Genomic DNA, 18377 nt, shown 5'->3' on the forward strand with positions numbered 1-18377 from the left:
ATGACAATCCCGGAAGCCACTTTTTGCCGCATTTTGCAGATTGGGGGTTCGGCTTATCGGCTGAGGCACGCGCGCTCAACGCACTCCTGGCTGGGACTGACTGAACAAGTCGAGGAAGCAACTGTAACTGGACAGCCCCATGACAACGTGGGACAAACTGGGAACGGAAGCCCGATGACCAGCTGGACTACGTAACAAGGATTAACTGAACGGCCCCATGACTCTCTAACCCGATGCGACTCTAACTGGACAGCAGCCAATGGCTTACTGAGACTAACTGAACAGACCCACGACAAACTGGGAACTGAACAGCCCCATGAATATCTGATCCTCTCTGAACAGCACTCGGAACAGCACAGCCAATGACTTACTGAGACTAACTGAACAGCCCCCGTGACTTGCTGCGACTTCTGGTACTCACTGAACACCCCTACTCCCTCGCGCAGCCCAGCAGTACCTTTTTCGCCCGCTGCGCTTGGCTCCCGCTTCGCCGGCGGCCGCTTCTCAGATTTTATTTTGCCGTCCGCCAAGAGCGCCTTGCGCCGCCACTGCCTTGAAACAGCGCGGCCGTGCGGCGCCGTGCCGCGTGGTGCCGCGGCCCTAACGAATGGCCAGGCGGGCTAACTTTCCCCCGGGCGAAGTTGTCCAGTCGGGACGGGGCGGCACGGCGCCCAACGGCGGCCCCGGAGCAAAGTTGCGCGGGACGGCCCAGGCCACTAGGCCCGCCGCGCCGCGCCGCGCCGCCTTGACGCCATGACCGCCGAGACCGCGCCGTACCGTCGCGGGGCACCGTGGCTCCGTGCACCTGACCACTCTGCGCCGCCTTTCAGGTCAACAAGTCGCGGGGAAATCCGCGGAAAGCACTCCCCCCCCCTCTCTCTCTCTCTCTCTCATTGTGACAAAATTCACACCCCCCTGGCCCTACTGTACTTTTCAATCCCCCCAATAAAACCCATTTTTAAACTAAACTCTCTCTCTCTCTCTCTCTCTCTCTCTCTCTCTCTCTCTCTCTCTCTCTCTCTCTCTCTCTCTCTCTCTCTCTCGCCCCCCTGCGGAACGCCCCACGCGTGCGAGGGGGACAGCAACCTGCCTGCGGGACGCACAGCGGGCCGGAAGACCGGTGGAGGCGGTGGACGCGTTTTGAGCTCCAGAATCGCTGAATGGGATCAGAAAAGAGCGAGTGACCCCACCAATGGATTGCTCTCCGAACGAGGAATCCATTGGTGGGGTCACACGTTTGGTTCGAGTCCTGTTTAGCGACTCTGGAGCTCAAAACGCGTCTAGGGTTTTGGCCGTTTCCACCGGTCTTCCGGCCCACTGCGCGTCTTGATGCCTCCGCCAATCAGCGCGCCGCTCCACAGTGGAGCGAAACGCCAAGAAATGCGACATCGTGCGACATAGAATCATTTTCCGATCTGTCAGCTTTTTTCACGGCATATGGTCATTTCATGATGTTATCTAGTAAAAAAAATAATTTCCTAGTATTGGCTAGGCTTGTAGAGCTAAAAATCGCGAAAAACATGAAAATTTTGTACCAAAATCTGCCATTTTTTACACGTTTTTTGCCCGTAAAACTGACATTTTTTCGATTCTGCAACTTTTCTCAACAGATTCTGAAAGCTAAGGACAAGGCCTACAACTTTTGTTATGGTCGCAACGCTGTAGCGAGGTCGGCCATTCGACTTTTTGGCCTCAAAGGTTTTTCCTTGAATAAATTTCATTTGAAATTTATTCCGATTTTGACAAATTTAGGTATTTTTGTGCCCCTGCAGTCCGCTTTACATCCCAACCAGTTTCAATTCATCCAATCGAGTTTATAAGAACCAGAAATAGATGTTACGAGGCAACACAGACCTCAAGGGCACAAAAATACCTAAATTTGTCAAAATAGGAATAAATTTCCAATGAAATTTACTAAAGGAAAAACCTTTGAGGCCTAAAAAGTCGAATGGCCGACCTCGCTACAGCGTTGCGACCATAACAAAAGTTGTAGGCCTTGTCCTTAGCTTTCAGAATCTGTTGAGAAAAGTTGCAGAATCGAAAAAATGTCAGTTTTACGGGCAAAAAACGTGTAAAAAATGGCAGATTTTGGTACAAAATTTTCATGTTTTTCGCGATTTTTAGCTCTACAAGCGTAGCCAATACTGGGAAATCATTTCTTTTACTAGACCAGGTAGGTTTACGCCAGACCGCGTCTCGTCGTAACAGGCTTCGCGATGTCTCGCTGCCTGTTCCTCCAATCCGCGCCTGGCGTACCTACCTTGGCCTGCGGCGCACAGTGATGCAAAACCGAAAAAAGTCGCGCAAAATTATAGAGTGCCATGATCACTGCCAATTTTCAGGCTGTGGGGTTTTGAGGGTCGCTGACCTCATTCCTGAAGAAATTCAACGTATGCGACCACTACAGGGGCGGATCTAGGAATGTTGAAGGGGGTAACACTGTAACGCTGCGCTTGATCACTGCCAAATTTTGTGCAAAGATGTTTTAAGGGTCGCCGACATTATTTCTGAAAGGATGGACATGTGCGACTACCACAGCAGGGGCGGAGCTTTAGTAGTTTAGGGGGTAACACTGTTACGCTGTGCTTTATCACTGCCAAATTTTGTGGAAAGAAGTGTTTAGGGTCGCTGACTTCTTTTCTGAAGAGATTGAACGTGTACAACCACCACAGGGTCGGAACTAAAGCTGGAACTTAAGGAGAAACGATTATGGTTAAGTTCGGGAAATGGAAGTTGACCAGTCATTTGTGACAAAGCCGCGACTTCGGAGTCGATTCTTTCGAAAAGCGCAACTTTTCGCAACCTGACACCATACAGACCTTAAAGTTGGCCCCAGGTACTACCATGTGGCTGTGACTGACCGGTTCGCAAGTGTTCGCAACTCGACTTATTCCACTTCAAAATCAACAAAAATGGCAAATTTGGCTATTATTTTACGGCGAATATTTAGTGACTGAGAGCTTTGCCGTTAATTGTAGCAATTGTAGCGGATTTCTTGAACCCTCAGCTTTCCAAAAACATACAACATGTTACACTTTGTTCTGCAAATGCCGCCACAACGAACAGTTTTTGCACCGCATGTCGCTCTATTTGGTTTTTGCATCAAATTGCTCTATTTCAGCGCCATAAAAAGATAGGCCTACCCATTTTGTGGCAGAAAAGAGTTCCGCCACCATGTAGTTCGATCTTTTCTGCGCTCAAAAACGTCAGTCCCTTTAGGGATGGACTAAATCAACGAAAAGTGCTTTTTGCGCGACTTTTTACCGTTTTGCATCACTGTGCGGCGCTAGCCTGCCTTCGGCAGGCAATGGCTTGTCCATCGTCGGTTACTCCTAACTTGGTGCATTCTGAGGGGCTCCGCCCCCCAGACCCCCCTTCATTCTAGATCCCTTGTAACATTTTAACTTGTCGGGGCTGGGGGGCTCCGCCCCCCAGACCCCCCTCCTTCAAGGCAGAAGTGATCTGCCTGCAGAAAACTCGATTTTTCGCCGTTTTTTAGGTGTTTTTCGGCTATAAAAACTGAACCAGTTGAGCTAGGATAGTGAAATTTCGCGTGTGCCGAGCCAAGGACATACCTAAAAAGTGTGCAAAATCTCAGCCAGATCGGCCGAGCCGTTCAGGAGGAGTAGTGCTGACAGACAGACACACACACACACACACACACAGACAGACAGACAAAACTTTTCAACCCCACCTGAGTAACGGGCTTCGCTATCGCTCAGCCAATAACATCATGAAATGACCATATGCCGTGAAAAAAGCTGACAGATCGGAAAATGATTCTATGTCGCACGATGTCGCATTTTTTGGCGTTTCGCTCCACTGTGCGCTCGCCACAGCACGCGCCGCGCCATCGGCACGCCGAGCACGTCGCGGAGCACGTCAACGTGGCCCCCGCGGGCTGCTGGCTCGCACTGTCTCTCTCGCACCCCCCGCGCCGCGCCCCGCGAGTGCGAGAGAGACAGCGCAGTGATGCGAAAAGCGAGTCGTGTGAGGGTCGAGGAGGGGGTTCTTGACGAACCACGCGACGCGTTTCCGACCGCTTTCGGCCCGCGGCCACACCCACCCCGCCCCGCTCCGCCCCGCCCGTCACATGACTGTCATGACCTAACCAACATCCCCCTCCCCTTCCCCGCCACGCCCGAGGCGCAGCCCTGCTGCCCCGCGCAGCCACACTCGCAACGCGGATGGACGCTACAGTGGACCCACTGGACGCCACCCCGGCGACCGGACCGGGCCGCGGGCCGTGCTTCCGATGTAATCGAGTCTGCAGCTCGAGTTGCCAATCAGCGCCCCGCCGTCGGCAGCTATCTCCCGTCTCTCTCGCACCCCTGCGCGACGTGCACCATCCCCACGAGTGCGAGAGAGACCGAGCGACGGGACGATCCTCTGGAATCAGGCCCTGGCGGTCGTATACGCACTGTGCGTTTCAATAAGGCTCCCAGCCAACGCGTCATCAGGACAACCAATTGTTAGAAAAAGAAACAAAAACACTCACGCGCGATTTTGTTTTTGAAACAAATGGGAGGTTTTAGACGCGCGATGCTGTTGATTCGGGCGTAACTGCACTGTTAGTGTGTGTGCGCGTCGGTGAGCCTGTGAGCGCGCGCAGACGGGCGGGTGCAGATTAATGAACAGAATTGTATTGACTTAGCAGAGCGGCGGGCGAGGCTATGCCCGCGTCTGGTGCACCCCGCCCCGCGCCGCCCAGCCTCCCTGCGCTCACAACACCCTGGCTCCTGTTTGCGCCCCGTCCGCCTGGTCCACGGTCCGCAGCCAGGACGGCCAGGACCCCGTCGAGAGACTAGCGACGCAGCGAGGATTAAGAATCAAACACTCGGCAAGTCACGCGGATTAGAGAAAACAAGAGAAAAAAAAAATAGAAGATAGAAAAAGCGTGAGTTTGGTTTTGCTGCTGTTGTGGTCCTGGACGGAGGCGACCGTCCTGCTGCAGCAACGCAGCGCGCGCCGAGCACACAAAGAACCCCCCGAAGCAGCACACCACCCCTCGGCGCGCCCATGCGACTTAAAGTCCCGCGCAAGAAGAGCGGAAAGACGGCGGCGGCGGCGGCCAACTCGAAAGAAACTCATCAAAGCTTTCAGGCACATCACTGAAACTCGGCACAAACAATGTGCGCTGCGCTCACAGCACGCCGGCACGCCGTACAGTGGGCCAGAGGACCGGTAGAGGCGGCCAAAACCGGTAGAGGCGGCCAAAACTCCTAGACGGGTTTTGAGCTCCAGAGTCGCCGAATGGGACCCGAACCAAACGTGTGACCCCACCAATGGACTCCTCGATCGGAGAGCAATCCGTTGGTGGGGTCACACGTTCGATTCGAGTGCCACTTAGCGACTCTGGAGCTCAAAACGCATGTAGACCTTTGGCCGCCTCCACCGGTCTTCTGGCCCACTGTGCGCCGGCCGCGCTCACAGCGCAGACACCCCGTACCTCCGGGCCATTTGAACTGGGTGGACACTCCCTCCCGCCGGCGCCCCGACGTCGCGATGCGCTGGTCTGGAACACCACCAACACCAAGGGGCTGCTGTGAGACTGGCACACTGGGACACAAAGGCAGCGAGGAGCGGACCGAAGCGGACCGCCACTGCACCGAAAATCGGTCCACTAAGGCATCGTCGTGGAAGCAATTAACAGATGAGCAGCATGATGAACAGCAAGTGCACGACGGAAAAAAGTGACTGAGGTTCCCAAGCTCACCCTGGAAAATGGACCTCTCTTTGTAGGATGAGCTTGAGACACCCGGACACTGTTTTCGCCGTGTGGTGAAAAGAAAACGAGGCAGCGTTATTCTGTGCGTTATGGAACGATGAACCAATTTAAGCGGACATAACTTACGACTATTTTTTTTTAAAGACCGGTACCAAGCACATAAAGACGATACGATTGGTCTATAACGAGTACTTCTTGGGTTTGTACTATCATGGGCTGGATCGAGTCCTCTCATAGAGATCTACAGAGTTAGATCGTGTCCAAAGTTATGTCCACTTGGTTCCGTTCACCAGCAGACGGATTCCGAGAGTCAATTTCGCCGCTCTGTCTCTCTCACACCTATAGGGGACGGCCCATGCGTGCGAGAGAGACAGAGCGACGGAAACGACTCTCGGAATCAGTCAGCAGGTCCTCCAGCTGGGAAGAGGCACCCCTCCGTTCTCGGCAGTGCGACCAGCTGAGTGGCCAGAGTTGGATTGCATATCTACTTGTGTTAAGTGCGAATTAGAGGAGGCAGTAACTAGTGCGTCTAGTCTATGGCTGTGGCTGCATTAGTAGAAAGCTACGCTACGGCCTAGAGCAGTCAAACAACAACTAGTGGTGAGTAATTTATTTGTCTACTGAAAGCAAGTCAAGTTGATGAATCACCTCTGTGGCTCGGTCTGTACCGCACCGTCACACAGTCGTCTGGAAACACATCAGGCAAATCACAAACTGCTGTCAACATTTTTGTCTCGGGGTCGATGGTCGAGGGCTTGTTCTCGCAAGGCTGCCCCAAGGGCTGACCCAACGGCTGCCTGACCCAACGGCTGCCCCAAGGGCAAAGGGCTCGGAAAGGGGAAGGCACAGTGGGCCAGAAGACCGGTGGATGTGGCCGCGTTTTGAGCTCCAGAGTCGCTAAATTGGACTCGAACCGAGCGTGTGACCCCACCAATGGATTGCTCTCCGAACGAGGAATCCATTGGTGGGGTCACACGCTCGGTTCGAGTCCCATTTAGCGACTCTGGAGCTCAAAACGCGTCTAGAGTTTTGGCCGCCTCCACCGGTCTTCTGGCCCACTGTGGGAGGGTGGCTTCCTGCAGCCGGTCCCTAATGACTGCAGACTGTCGCTCTGTCTCTCTCGCGCTTGCGTGGAACGCCCCACGAGTGCGAGAGAGACAGAGCGACGAACCCTCGGAATCAGTCTGCTGGGTGGAAGCTATCGACGTTCAGACTACCTAGCAGTCCGGCCGTCCTCTGCCTGCAGAGCTCAAGGCGGTCGGACGTAAGCCGGGAGGGCCGAGCGCATTCAGTGGCCGAGTCTCTGAGGCACTCTGTTGCTCCCTGTCCTCCTTGCTGCTCGAAGTGCACGCCAGTGTGTTGGACAGGGCCAGCAGAACCAGGTGGCTCCGCCGCCCCGCCGCGCGACACGAGTGTAGAGATGCAAATTTTCCGGAAACTTTCAAAGGGTCGGAAAAAAACCGGAAAAGTTGGAAAAAAACCCAGAAAATTTGGAAAAAAAGGAAAAATAGGAAAAATTAGTTTTTAAGCACTATGAACATGAAACCTACCACTTTTGTGCTTTTTTACAACTTTACCTATACTGACAACCCGAGATTAACAACAGCAAGCTCAAAAAACGCACGAGAAGGAGTCATAACAGGGTATAAGTAGTTTGAGTGCACTCAGAATCGTGTTCACAGTAGGGTTAAAGGTATGCTTTTAGCCTACTTTCAGGCGAAATGCCCGACTTTTTGCCTACTTTTCAGGCTGAATCTTTCCAATTTTTCCGAGGCCAGGGAAAAAAACGGAAAAAAACACTGTTTTTTTCCAATGTTTCCGGAAACTTTCCGGGCATTTTCATCCCTACACGAGTGCGACACTCCGTGACACAAACGCGGCCGAGCGGTTCGGAAGGTCGAGTCGTCGCTCTGTCTCTCTCGCACCCCCGCGGAACGCCCCACGAGTGCGAGAGAGGCGGAGAGTGACCCGCGGGATGGTTATTCAGCAGCTCGGCAATGTCAATAACCACATCCCCGCATATTTGCTGGGCGAGACGAGCCGGCGAGCGGATTTGCAATTCGCCTGAAAGCCACTTTACGGACCAATCAAGGAGTTTCGGCAGAGTGTCGCCGAAAAGGGGGGGGGAAACGGAGTTCAGGAAGCCGCTGACCCACAGGGCAGTGCGCAGTGTTGCCTCGGAGCAGGCCAAAATTCCCACCGAGCTCCTGGGCGTCGCAAGGGCTGCCAACCTCAGCCTGCCTATTAGGCAAAAGCCCGGTTTTCAAGGAGGAGGGCTGAGGTTAGCAACTTTTTTGACACCGACGCGTCGTTTTTGCCTGACGGCAATTCCGCTTCCGCACTCGTTTTGCGGCTCGTTTTTGTTCGGCAAGTTGGAGAAGCAGGCAGCCGCAGGCAGGTCGACGCACAGTGGGCCAGAAGACCGGTGGTGGCGTGGCGGCCAAAACTCCAGACGCGTTTTGAGCTCCAGAGTCGCTAAATGGGACTCGAACCAAACGTGTGACCCCACCAACGGATTGCTCTCAGAACGAGGAATCCATTGGTGGGGTCACACGTACGGTCAGAGCCCATTTAGCGACTCCGGAGCTCAAAACGCGTCCGGGATTTTGACCGCCTCCACCGGTCTTCCGGCAACTCCACTGTGCGCATCACTCGCCTCCAATCCGAACGTGAATACACTGAGAATCCAAACGCTATGAGTATAGCACGTATGGTGCAATGCGCTGAGATATCGCACCACACGTGCAATGCCAGAGCCATATCGCACCATAGGTGCAATGCTTTCCGAAAATGCCCTATGCTTTTGCATGGGAAAGGGGAGGCATTGCACTTCATGTGCAATGATTTTGCATTGCACCAATTGACGCTATACTCATAGCGTTTGGATTCTCAGTGTAGCGAATGGCGCCCGGGGAGCCGGGCGGAAGCGGCCTTGAAAGCGCGCCAGTCCAGCCAATCGGAGGCGTCCCTCGGGAGCGAACGTGGATAGAGCGGGGGGGGGGGGGGGGGGGGGAATGAATTAACCTGGGAAAGTTACGTGGAGTAAACAAATTTTTTGAAAAGTGGCGAACGCGCTTTTTGTTTCCCTCCAGCACGCCAAGGGGGCGGATTGGATTGACCAGCGAGCGTTCCCGGACCCGAGTTTGGCTCGAAATGGGAACGACTCCGAACCCGTTCGCGGGCGGTTGATTCGAAAGTGAAACGATCGCCGCACAGTGGGCCAGAAGACCGGTTGAGGCGGCCAAAACTCTCAGCTCCCGAGTCACTACATGGAACTCGAACCGAACGTGTGACCCCACCAATGGAATCCTCGTTCGGAGAGCAATCCATTGGTGGGTTCAAAGATTCGGTTCGAGTCCCATTAAGCGACTCTGGCGCTCAAAACGCGTCTTGAGTTTATGCCGCCTGCACCGGTCTTCTGGCCCACTGTGCGCTGCGTCCTTGCACCCTTCTTACCAACTACGGAGCCATCCGCCCCTGCAACACTCACCGTCTTGCTTGATCTTGTGGAGCTGGTCGTACATTCTCTTGTACCACCTGTCCTTGTTCTCGTCGCGCAGCTCCTGCGGATGGGGGAAACAAAACACACACAACGATAAGTTTCCGCAGAGTAAAATGAGGAGAAGCAAACCAGGAAAAGATAGCCAACAGCTGGCGCCGTCGGTATTCGAACCCCCGCCCCGAGGCTCCGCGATGCACGTTTTCCGGTTTCCCGCCGTTTCGCTGCAAAGAGCAACGCTAAGCCTCCTTCGCAGTCCAATTAAAAAGGGCCGTCTCGTCACAACGACACCCACGACGGGTAATAATAATAATAATAATAATAATAATTATTATTATTATTATTATTATAATAGATTCAGAAGTCCACGTGCCTCCCCCCTCCCTTTCCTTCCCTCTGCTCATCATCGTCACCATCAGCGCGGTTTAGGCCAAGGCAGCCTTAATTCAATCAAACTTCCGCCTCCCTCACCTCGTCGTCATCCCCATCATCCTCGTCCTCGTCCTTGTGCCGCGTGCGGGGAAACAAGACGAATAACAACAACAACAACAACAGCAACTAAAACAGCACACAGCTCATTTCGGCGGCAAGCGGCAGCCGAGAGGAAAACAGGGTCGCCTTATATAAAACACTTGTTAACGAGGCCGACTGGAGCGGACCCGGCGGACCCGGCCAGCGCGGCCCCACCGGGCCCCGGGGACGCATTCGGAAAGTCATTACTGCACAAGCCGCACATCCGCCTGGCCTCCGGGGAGGCCTCCGGGTTGACGGTGGCGTCGAACAGTGGGCCAGAAGACCGGTGGAGGCGGCCGAAACTCTAGACGCGTTTTGAGCTCTAGAGTCGCTAAACAGGACTCGAACCAAACGTGTGACACCACCAATGGATTCCTCGTTCGGAGAGCAATCCATTGGTGGGGTCACACGTTCGGTTCGAGTCCCATTTAGCGCCTCTTGAGCTCAGAACGCGTCTGGGATTTTGGCCGCCTCCACAGGTCGTCTGGCCCACTGTGCGTTGCGTCGCAGATTGAAGCAGAGACAAAGAGAAGACACACATTCAAGGCACTCGTTTAATTATTTCATCTCGTTATGGTTTGTCCGTTGGAAACTATGCGTATAAGCAAACAAAGTGGCGACTCACAATTTTTTTCATTCATTTTAAGAAGTGAGACTGCGATAGGTTAATGCCGCAAGTTGCATGCCAAAAACAGTAGTTTTATCTTTTTGGGATTCAGGCCAGCTCGGCCACGCGAAAACAAATGGTTTCATCTTTTCGGAACACGCACTCACATGCCCAACAAACACTGACTCATTTTCAGGTTAGCCTGTCTGGTCTTTGGTAGATTGAAAATGCGCGACTCACCGATCGCAGTGCGGTGGGCAGCCCCTCCCTGGTGGTGGGGCCCACCCCCTGCACCTTCCTGCCGCTCGGCCCGCTCGGCCCGCTCGGGCTGACGCTCAGCAGGCGGATGCCGTCCTGCTCCGGTTCCGGTGCGGCCCGGTGCTCGGCCCGGTGCTCGGCCCGGTGCGCGGCGTAGTCCGTCCGGTCCACTGGGCACCGGAAACAGAAAGAGGAGGATCAAAACCGCGGGGCGAGGAGACGCCACCGACAAGACGACGTTGTTGTAGCTTCGCGAGGCACAATCTGCAGGATGCTCCGTCTCTCTCGCGGCCCTGTGCGACGCCCAACGAGTGCGAGAGAGACGGAGCGACGAAAGCGCTGTGGCGTGGCGGCTTCGTCGGCATACCCCATCCCTTTGAGCAAATGACAGTGGCGGGATTATGTCCAGCCCATGTGCGCGTCTGTCCGTCTGTCCGTCTGTCTGTCTGTCTGTCTGTCTGTCTGTCTGTCTGTCTGTCTGTCTGTCTGTCTGTGCCTGTCTGTCTGCCTGTCTGTCTGTCTGTCTGTCTGTCTGTCCGTCCGTCCGCTGCATACTCACGTCCATGGGCGCTCTGCCGCTGCTCCGCCTCGGCGTCGAGGTACTGCGCCCCCCGAGGTATCTGCCCCTCTGGAGCGAAATGAAAAAGAACAAGGGTTCCAGCAAGCACGCCCACCAAGACATAATTAAAACGGAGAACGTGACGACGTCTTTTTGTACCTCGCGCCTTCTGCAGCAGCGTCACGGTGGGGTTGGGCGCCCTGGGCAGGTGGGGCGCCGAGCCGTCCCGGCCGATCGCGGCCACGCCGTTGGGGCCACCGTCGTCCGCGTCGACCTGCAGCACCGCGTCGTCGGTCAGAACACAGTGGGCCAGCAGACCGGTGGAGGCGGCCAAAAGTCTAGACGCGTTTTGAGCTCCACACTCCCAAGATCCTACTGAGCTTTTTCTTCGTAATACGAACAAAAAGCTTAGTATTATGACAGCACAGCGAAGGTAGTAACGTATGGTGAGGGGTTCTCAGTAACTTATGACCAGTTTCTTAGTATTACAAACAAATTTCTTTGTATTATGATAGATTTGTGTCGTAGAGTACTGAGAATTAGCTTAGTATTATGACAGCACGGCATTTCTCAGTAGAAAATTGGGAGTGCAGATTCACTGAATGGGACTCGATCCCAACGTGTGACCCCACCAATGGATTGCTCTCCGAACGGGGAATCCGTTGGTGGGGTCACACGTTCGGTTCGAGTCCTGCTTGGCGACTCAGGAGCTCAAAACGCGTCTAGACTTTTAGCCGCCAGCGCCGGTCTTCTGGCCCACTACTGTGGACAGGGAAAAAAACTGGATAAAGTGCCGTTCCGCCCGGATAAGGGAAAGGCGCTGCGCGTGCAGGGAGTCTGCGACACGTGAGTGGCACGCCAGATTTGATTTGGATATCCAGAGCGCCGGCCCCAGCGAGGCCGCCTGCGACCTGGGCGCCTCCAACCCGTCGCGGGTTCGCGTCTCGGCAGCGCTCTGCAGCGCCGGCACTGTCATCCGCGTTCGGATTCATTTCCCGTATCGACCCACACAGGAAAGCAAACAAGGGATTTGTCGGGCAGGACGACGCTCGGTACATCCTGGGGCCTTTAGGGAAAAGGGGGGGGGGAGGATATTTTCTTGCCGTTCCCCGCGTTGTATTGTTTCGAACCCCCGCGGCACGCGGCACTCCGAGACACGCTTTACCGAGGAGTTTTACCATTTTCTGGAGAAAATGACGCAGGCATTGCAGGAATTTCAAGAAATTCAGCTGCACCTTGCTGATGGGTTGCATGATGTGATTTTAAACGGATTCGCATTGGAGGAGTCGTGCCGAGAACGGAGTGAATTTGACTACGCGACGTGGAGGGTGAGGCGGGGGCTTTGCCGGGGATCGAACCCGGGCCCGGGCGTGACGCGGCACTCACAGGGGGCCTCGCCTTTCTAGCGAGCTGGGGCGACGTGAAGTTGACGGGCCTGAAGGCCTTCCGCTCCACGAGGGGCGAGGCGCCGGCCGACCGCGGCGTCCACACGGCGGCCACGGGGCTGGGCGCGGACGGCGTCGGCGAGGACCGGTCCTGGACGTCCTGGAGGTCCTGGAGGTCACCGTCATGGTCCTCGGGCCCGCCCGGCGACCACACTCCTGCAACACCGCCACACAATTTGTCCTCTCACTCTTCCACAGGCCACAGTGGGCCAGATGGCCAGTGAGGCGGCCAAAACTCTAGACGCGTTTTGAGCTCCAGAGTCACTAAACAGGACTTGGACCGCACGTGTGACCCCACCAATGGATTCCTCGTTCGGAGAGCGATCCATTGGTGGGGTCACACGTTCGGTTCGAGTCCCATCTAGCGACTCTGGAGCTTAAAACGCGTCTAGAGTTTTGGCCGCCCCACCGGTTTTCTGGCCCACTGTGCGGGCGAATTCTTTGGACACCGACAGCCCTCACGGAGAACACAGGCTTGCCGTGTAGGCGGACGCCTGCAGACTGGTTCCGAGAGTCGCTTTCGTCGCTCTGTCTCTCCCGCACCCTTACGAGACGCGCCCTGAGTGCGAGGGAGGCAGAGCGACGGAAACGACTCTCGGAATCAGTCTGCTGGTTCATGCTTCCCAGGGGAGCGCGACGGCAGCCTCGCGGAGGCGACGTCAAACACCCCACCGCACTGCGGGGCCCAGCACAGTGGGCCAGAAGGCCGGTGGAAGCGGCCAAAACTCTGGACGCGTTTTGAGCTCCAGAGTCGCTAAATGGGGCTCAAACCGAGCGTGTGACCCCACCAATGGATTCCTCGTTCGGAGAGCAATCCATTGGTGGGGTCACACGTTCGATTCGAGTCCCATTTAGCGACTCTGGAGCTCAAAACGCGTCTCGAATTTTGGCCGCCTGCGCCGGTTGCTGGCCCACTGTGCAGGGCTGCCGAGGGCCCCGTTCGCCCTGCTCGCTTTGCTCCCCTTCCCCACAAACACAGAAACAACAGCAACAGACAACAGCCCGCGGTGATCCACACGATGTGTTGTATCATGCGCAGAAGCACGGGAACCAGGTACATTATTCAGACTCCTCCAGCATTAGTAAGCAACAGAACAAAACGAAAATCAGCAGGGAAATCCAAAGGGGTCACACACTTAACCTAACACGAGGATGGTCGATGACGTAACAAAAGACAAGTTTAAAAAAATAAAGTTGTAAGTTTTGCATGTTGCATGCTGCTGGCGCTTGGCGAACGAATTCCAAGGTGTAGCGTGTCGCTTTTGCGTTAAATTCCGTGTTTAAGTGAAGGATCACTATGGGGAAACCACTGCACTGTAGCTCGGAACCGAAAAACACAAATTGACGCACAAGCTCAGCAATGCAACACCAGCAATTAACGCCAGGGAACACAGTCCGCTTGATTAAACTCCCCCCTCCCCCAGGCGGCTTATAAAGAAGACCACTGAAATATTATTTGCCGGCCAGTCCCGACAGCGTGATGGCGCCATGGCGCGCGCACACTACCAAGGCCTACAAACATGGCCCATTAAAAATAAAAATCTATCATTAATATTATGAAGAAAAAAAAAGGATTGCTGGCTGTGTATTACGCGCGGAGAGGTGCGTGTATTTGTGAGTCTCTTCTTCTATTCCGCTATCTGTTTCTCTCTCCCTCTTTCTGCGTTTCCCATCCTCTATCCCCTTCGCGCTGCTTGCCCACAGACTCTCGCCCTTTCCCTAAAATTAGCCGGTTATTTGCCGGGCCGCACGTGGCGTGTCGCTACACCGCAAAATAACCAAATCGACAGAAAGCCTCCTTATTTCTGACGTGACGGCCTTTTTCGACTTTTTGACTCCATGTGTGGCAGCGTGACAATGATTGGTTCGGTAGAGCCAGCATTTTTTTTTTTTTTTTTTTTTTGCCTTTCTGCCCTGGGGGCCACGCCGCATGTCAAGCAGGTCCACCGCACGGACACTGCCCAATAGGAAGTGTTTTACTTTGCAGAGTATAGGCTTTCCGCCTAAGGCTCACATGCGACGAAAATACAAAAAAAAATCTAAAAAATAATGACATTTTGTTGTTGTTTCTTTAGATCGATACCCAACAGCACGTGTCACTACGCGCATTTTTCTTCCGCGCTTCCATAGGGACGTCGCTACGCTCGACACACAACTCACACACACACGCACACACACACACACACACACACACACATACACACACACAACGCCTCTCTCTCCCTCTGTCAGACACACACACGCGCACACAACATGCAGAGTCCCCTCTGGCCGTGCCTGGAACTCGATCCTCCGTGAAATCACAAAATATTCGGCTGCATGGGAACGAGCTCCGAAATGGGGCACCGTTAAAAGGAAAATCTTGGGAACACCCGGAAAACTCGATCTCGTTGCGGGAGAATGTTGCCTCCGGCCTTCGGAAAATTCGTCAACGCCATCAATGCCTCTGTGATGAGTTTCCGCAGCAGATATAGAGCACAGAGGAAAATCTCTTTGACAGGCGAAGCCTTCGGAAAGTCCCGACGGACCTTCGGAACGCGCTTGGCGGGATTTTACAAGGGATTTTCTGAAGGATTTTCCAAAGGATTTTCCAAAGGATTTCCAGTTTATTTTTGACAAAGGGATTGTGTCGGTCCGACGCAGCGGCCCGCGCCGAGGCACAGTGGGCCAGAAACCGGCGCAGGCGCCCAAAATTCGAGACGCGTTTTGAGCTCCAGAGTCGCTAAATGGGGCTCAAACCGAGCGTGTGACCCCACCAATGGATTCCTCGTTCGGAGAGCAATCCATTGGTGGGGTCACACGTTCGATTCGAGTCTCATTTAGCGACTCTGGAGCTCAAAACGCGTCTCGAATTTTGGCCGCCTGCGCCGGTTGCTGGCCCACTGTGCGAGGGGCGCAGGGAAAGGCGCTCGTCCCGTTGGGGGAAAGCAGCAACAATAACAACAACAACAACAACAACAACAAAACACACGCAGAGCGGGAAATTCGAAACAAGTGACCCGCACAGCAGCGCGCTGCGTCGACCTTGGCGGTCCTTGCTGTTAGTCTGTTTTACCTGGTTTGGGGGCAGAAGCCTTGAACGTTGGGGCAACAGGCCCTGCCACGGGCATATTCCTGAAGACACAACATCATTTATCTTCCTCGTCTCCCTCCGTCTCTCCTTTTTTTTTTTTTTTTCATTCAGTCTCTCTCATACACAACAACCCCCTCCTCCTCCTTTTTGTCCGTTCTGCGCCCGCGCTCCTGGGATACAACACGCACGCCATCATGCAGGTCAGGGGAAGCCTTGTGGCCAGCCTGTGGCAGTGTAGCAGCCGACCGCCATTCTTGCGTCGAGATGCACCAAGCAGGCTAGCAGGCACCGCCAGGGCACCGCCTGCTACTTTTAGACGGTTGCGTCAGGGTCGCCCATATGGCGAACAGTCGCGCAAAACGCCAACAAGTTAAATCAGCCGACCAGCACGCCCTGCACCGCCCTGCCACGCTCCACCTCGCCACGCCGGGGGCGCTGCCACAACAACACATCGGAATAATAACAACATTTCCAGCGAGTTGGAAACATTTCCAATAACGAGGCCAGAGAGGCTATACCGCCGCCCCGCCCCGCCCCGCTTGGCAGTTCAAGACGGACCTCAGTAACGGAATTCCGGCCGCATCCCTGAACGGGGTTACAGCGAGCCTCATGCATGGATTACCAAAAGTCGGAAATTGGATTCTGATATCAAGCTGCTGCTGCGTACTCATCGGCGGCAACAACAACCCCGAAGTCTTGATGGTCGAGAGGCAGCGAACCGCAGTGGGTCAGAATACCGGCGGAGGCGGACACAATTCTGGACGCGTTTTGAGCTTCGGAGTCGCTAAACAGGACTCGAACCGAACGTGTGACCCCACCAAAGGATTCCTCGTTCGGAGAGCAAATCCATTGGTGGGGTCACACGTTCGGTTCGAGTCCTGTTTAGCGACTCTGGACCTCAAAACGCGTCCAGAATTGTGTCCGCCTCCACCGGTCTTCTGGCCCACTGTGCGACCCCTCGCGACCTTGACCTGGGGAGTTGGGACGGCCACAGTTAGCCTCACTCGGGGAAGCAGGAGCGGGCCCTTATTCGCCGCGGTGCGGAGCAACGCCTTCGTAACGACACTGCGCAACACTTCGCTCGCGATGTCCACAAAACAAACCACGCCTTTCTTTTCGTTTCACCCGTTTGTCCTGCCACTATCTTCGCCACTATCTTTTTGTTTTGTTTTGTTTTGGCCGGGTGAAACCTTGGGGTCCTAAATGACCGCCCGTTTCCCCTGGCCTGGCGTGCCCTGCGAGCGCCACGGGCGGCCAGAGCGCCTTCCCTGGAGGAGCCACTCTCCCAACACTCATTTGGACCGCACGGGCGGCGACGTGGTGGCGTCCCAGTCTCGTCTCGAGCCGAAGCCAGGTCACAACAAAGAAGAATCCCGGAAATGTAAAGGGACTTTGCTTTGGAAACCGATTAAACCGAGCGGATGATGAATTTAATAACCGGAGTGTTTTGGAAGCAGGCACCCTCATCGATCCAGTCAATTAATGGCCGAAGCACTTGTTTAAATTTTCTTAAAATCTTAATGAACGGCGCGGTGGTTGATGGCGACTACAATGCAGTGCCGTCCCCGTGCCTCGAGCAGACTGATTCCGAGAGCCGTTTTCGTCGCTCTGTCTCTCTCACACTCACAGGGCGACCCGCGTAGGTGCGAGAGAGACGCAGCGACGAAAACGACTCTCGGAATCAGTCTGCACGACCACCGCGACCACCGGGACCACGACGTCCACGACGTCCACGAGCAAGCAGTGGCTACTGAGGCGGGCGGTGACAGGGGGATGGGGCGGGGCGTGGCGGGGCGTGGGGTATTTCTGGTGTGTTTACACTCGCCGGGGTTGACACACGGTGCCGGGGGCTCGGCTGGGCTCGGCGACGCGCTGCCGCGCTGCCGGTGCTGTAGCAGTGTAGCTGTGGCTCCTGCGGTCACGAGCGGAGGAGAGAGAAAAAAGAAAGGCTTCGAACAAGAAAAATTCCCTGCCGCTTTCCCCGTTCCAACCGACACACTGCTCTCTCTTTTTTTCTTGTTCTGCGCGAGCTTCCGATTCAGAAATAGACATCCTGCATTGACCGCGTAATTCGTCCGCCACCACGCCCCGCCCCGCCCCGCCAGCGGTGGTGGCAGAATTAAATCGCATTCACGTTCTCATTCAGATTCAAATTGAACCACCCCGACTCTTGTATTTATTTTGTTGTTTTTTTTTGTGTGGCGGGCGGGCGCTCCATCCCCTTCTCCCTTCCCCTTCACACACACACACACACACACACACACACACACACACACACACACACACACACACACACACACACACAAGCGCGCGCGCACGCAGAGCTTCGATTTCCCCCTAGTATGGAGACACTCTGGCGTAACGGTGGCGTGGCCGGAGTACATGGGAAGATTACCGCGTCCGCGTGCGCAGTGCACGGCGAAGCACGGCAGCGTACGGCGGTGTACGGCAGTACGGTGTGGGGAACACGGCGCCGCAGGGCAGGCCGGCACGCCGGGCAGGGCGTACACCGCCTCCCATGGCTGCACTAACGCGATAGCAACGCGCCAATCAGAGCGCTCCGCAGCGAGGGGTCCGCGACGAGCCAACCTGTGGAGCGGCGCGTAGCGGCGCGCACTAACACACACACAGACGCACACACACTCCAGGAACACGGCGCAGAACGACCCAGCGGCGTCCCTCGAGGGGAGCGGTT

General features: G+C 55.2%; 1 protein-coding gene across 8 annotated transcripts in view; it reads right to left on the minus strand.

Annotated features, from left to right (window-relative positions):
* The window catches only part of LOC117647515 (sorbin and SH3 domain-containing protein 1), a 38654-nt gene extending 25983 nt beyond the window's left edge, over positions 1-12671 (minus strand). For 4 of the 8 annotated variants that reach the window (XM_034389277.1, XM_034389273.1, XM_034389276.1 and 1 more), the window contains exons 1-7: positions 12551-12671; positions 11324-11438; positions 11165-11233; positions 10588-10775; positions 9219-9291; positions 6377-6415; positions 5450-5515 (exon numbers count right to left, since the gene is read on the minus strand). In XM_034389277.1, the coding sequence (XP_034245168.1) occupies positions 5450-5515; positions 6377-6415; positions 9219-9252 (139 nt within the window). In that variant the 5' untranslated portion in view covers positions 9253-9291; positions 10588-10775; positions 11165-11233; positions 11324-11438; positions 12551-12671. Of the gene's footprint in view, positions 1-5449; positions 5516-6376; positions 6416-9218; positions 9292-9698; positions 9714-10587; positions 10776-11164; positions 11234-11323; positions 11439-12550 lie in introns of those variants that run through there. The other 4 variants (XM_034389272.1, XM_034389275.1, XM_034389278.1 and 1 more) reach the window with 4 other exon arrangements.
* Positions 12672-18377: the final 5706 nt, after the last annotated feature.

Source organism: Thrips palmi, unplaced genomic scaffold (genome assembly GCF_012932325.1).
Source record: "Thrips palmi isolate BJ-2018 unplaced genomic scaffold, TpBJ-2018v1 HiC_scaffold_2, whole genome shotgun sequence".
Taxonomy (NCBI): Eukaryota; Metazoa; Arthropoda; class Insecta; order Thysanoptera; family Thripidae; genus Thrips; species Thrips palmi.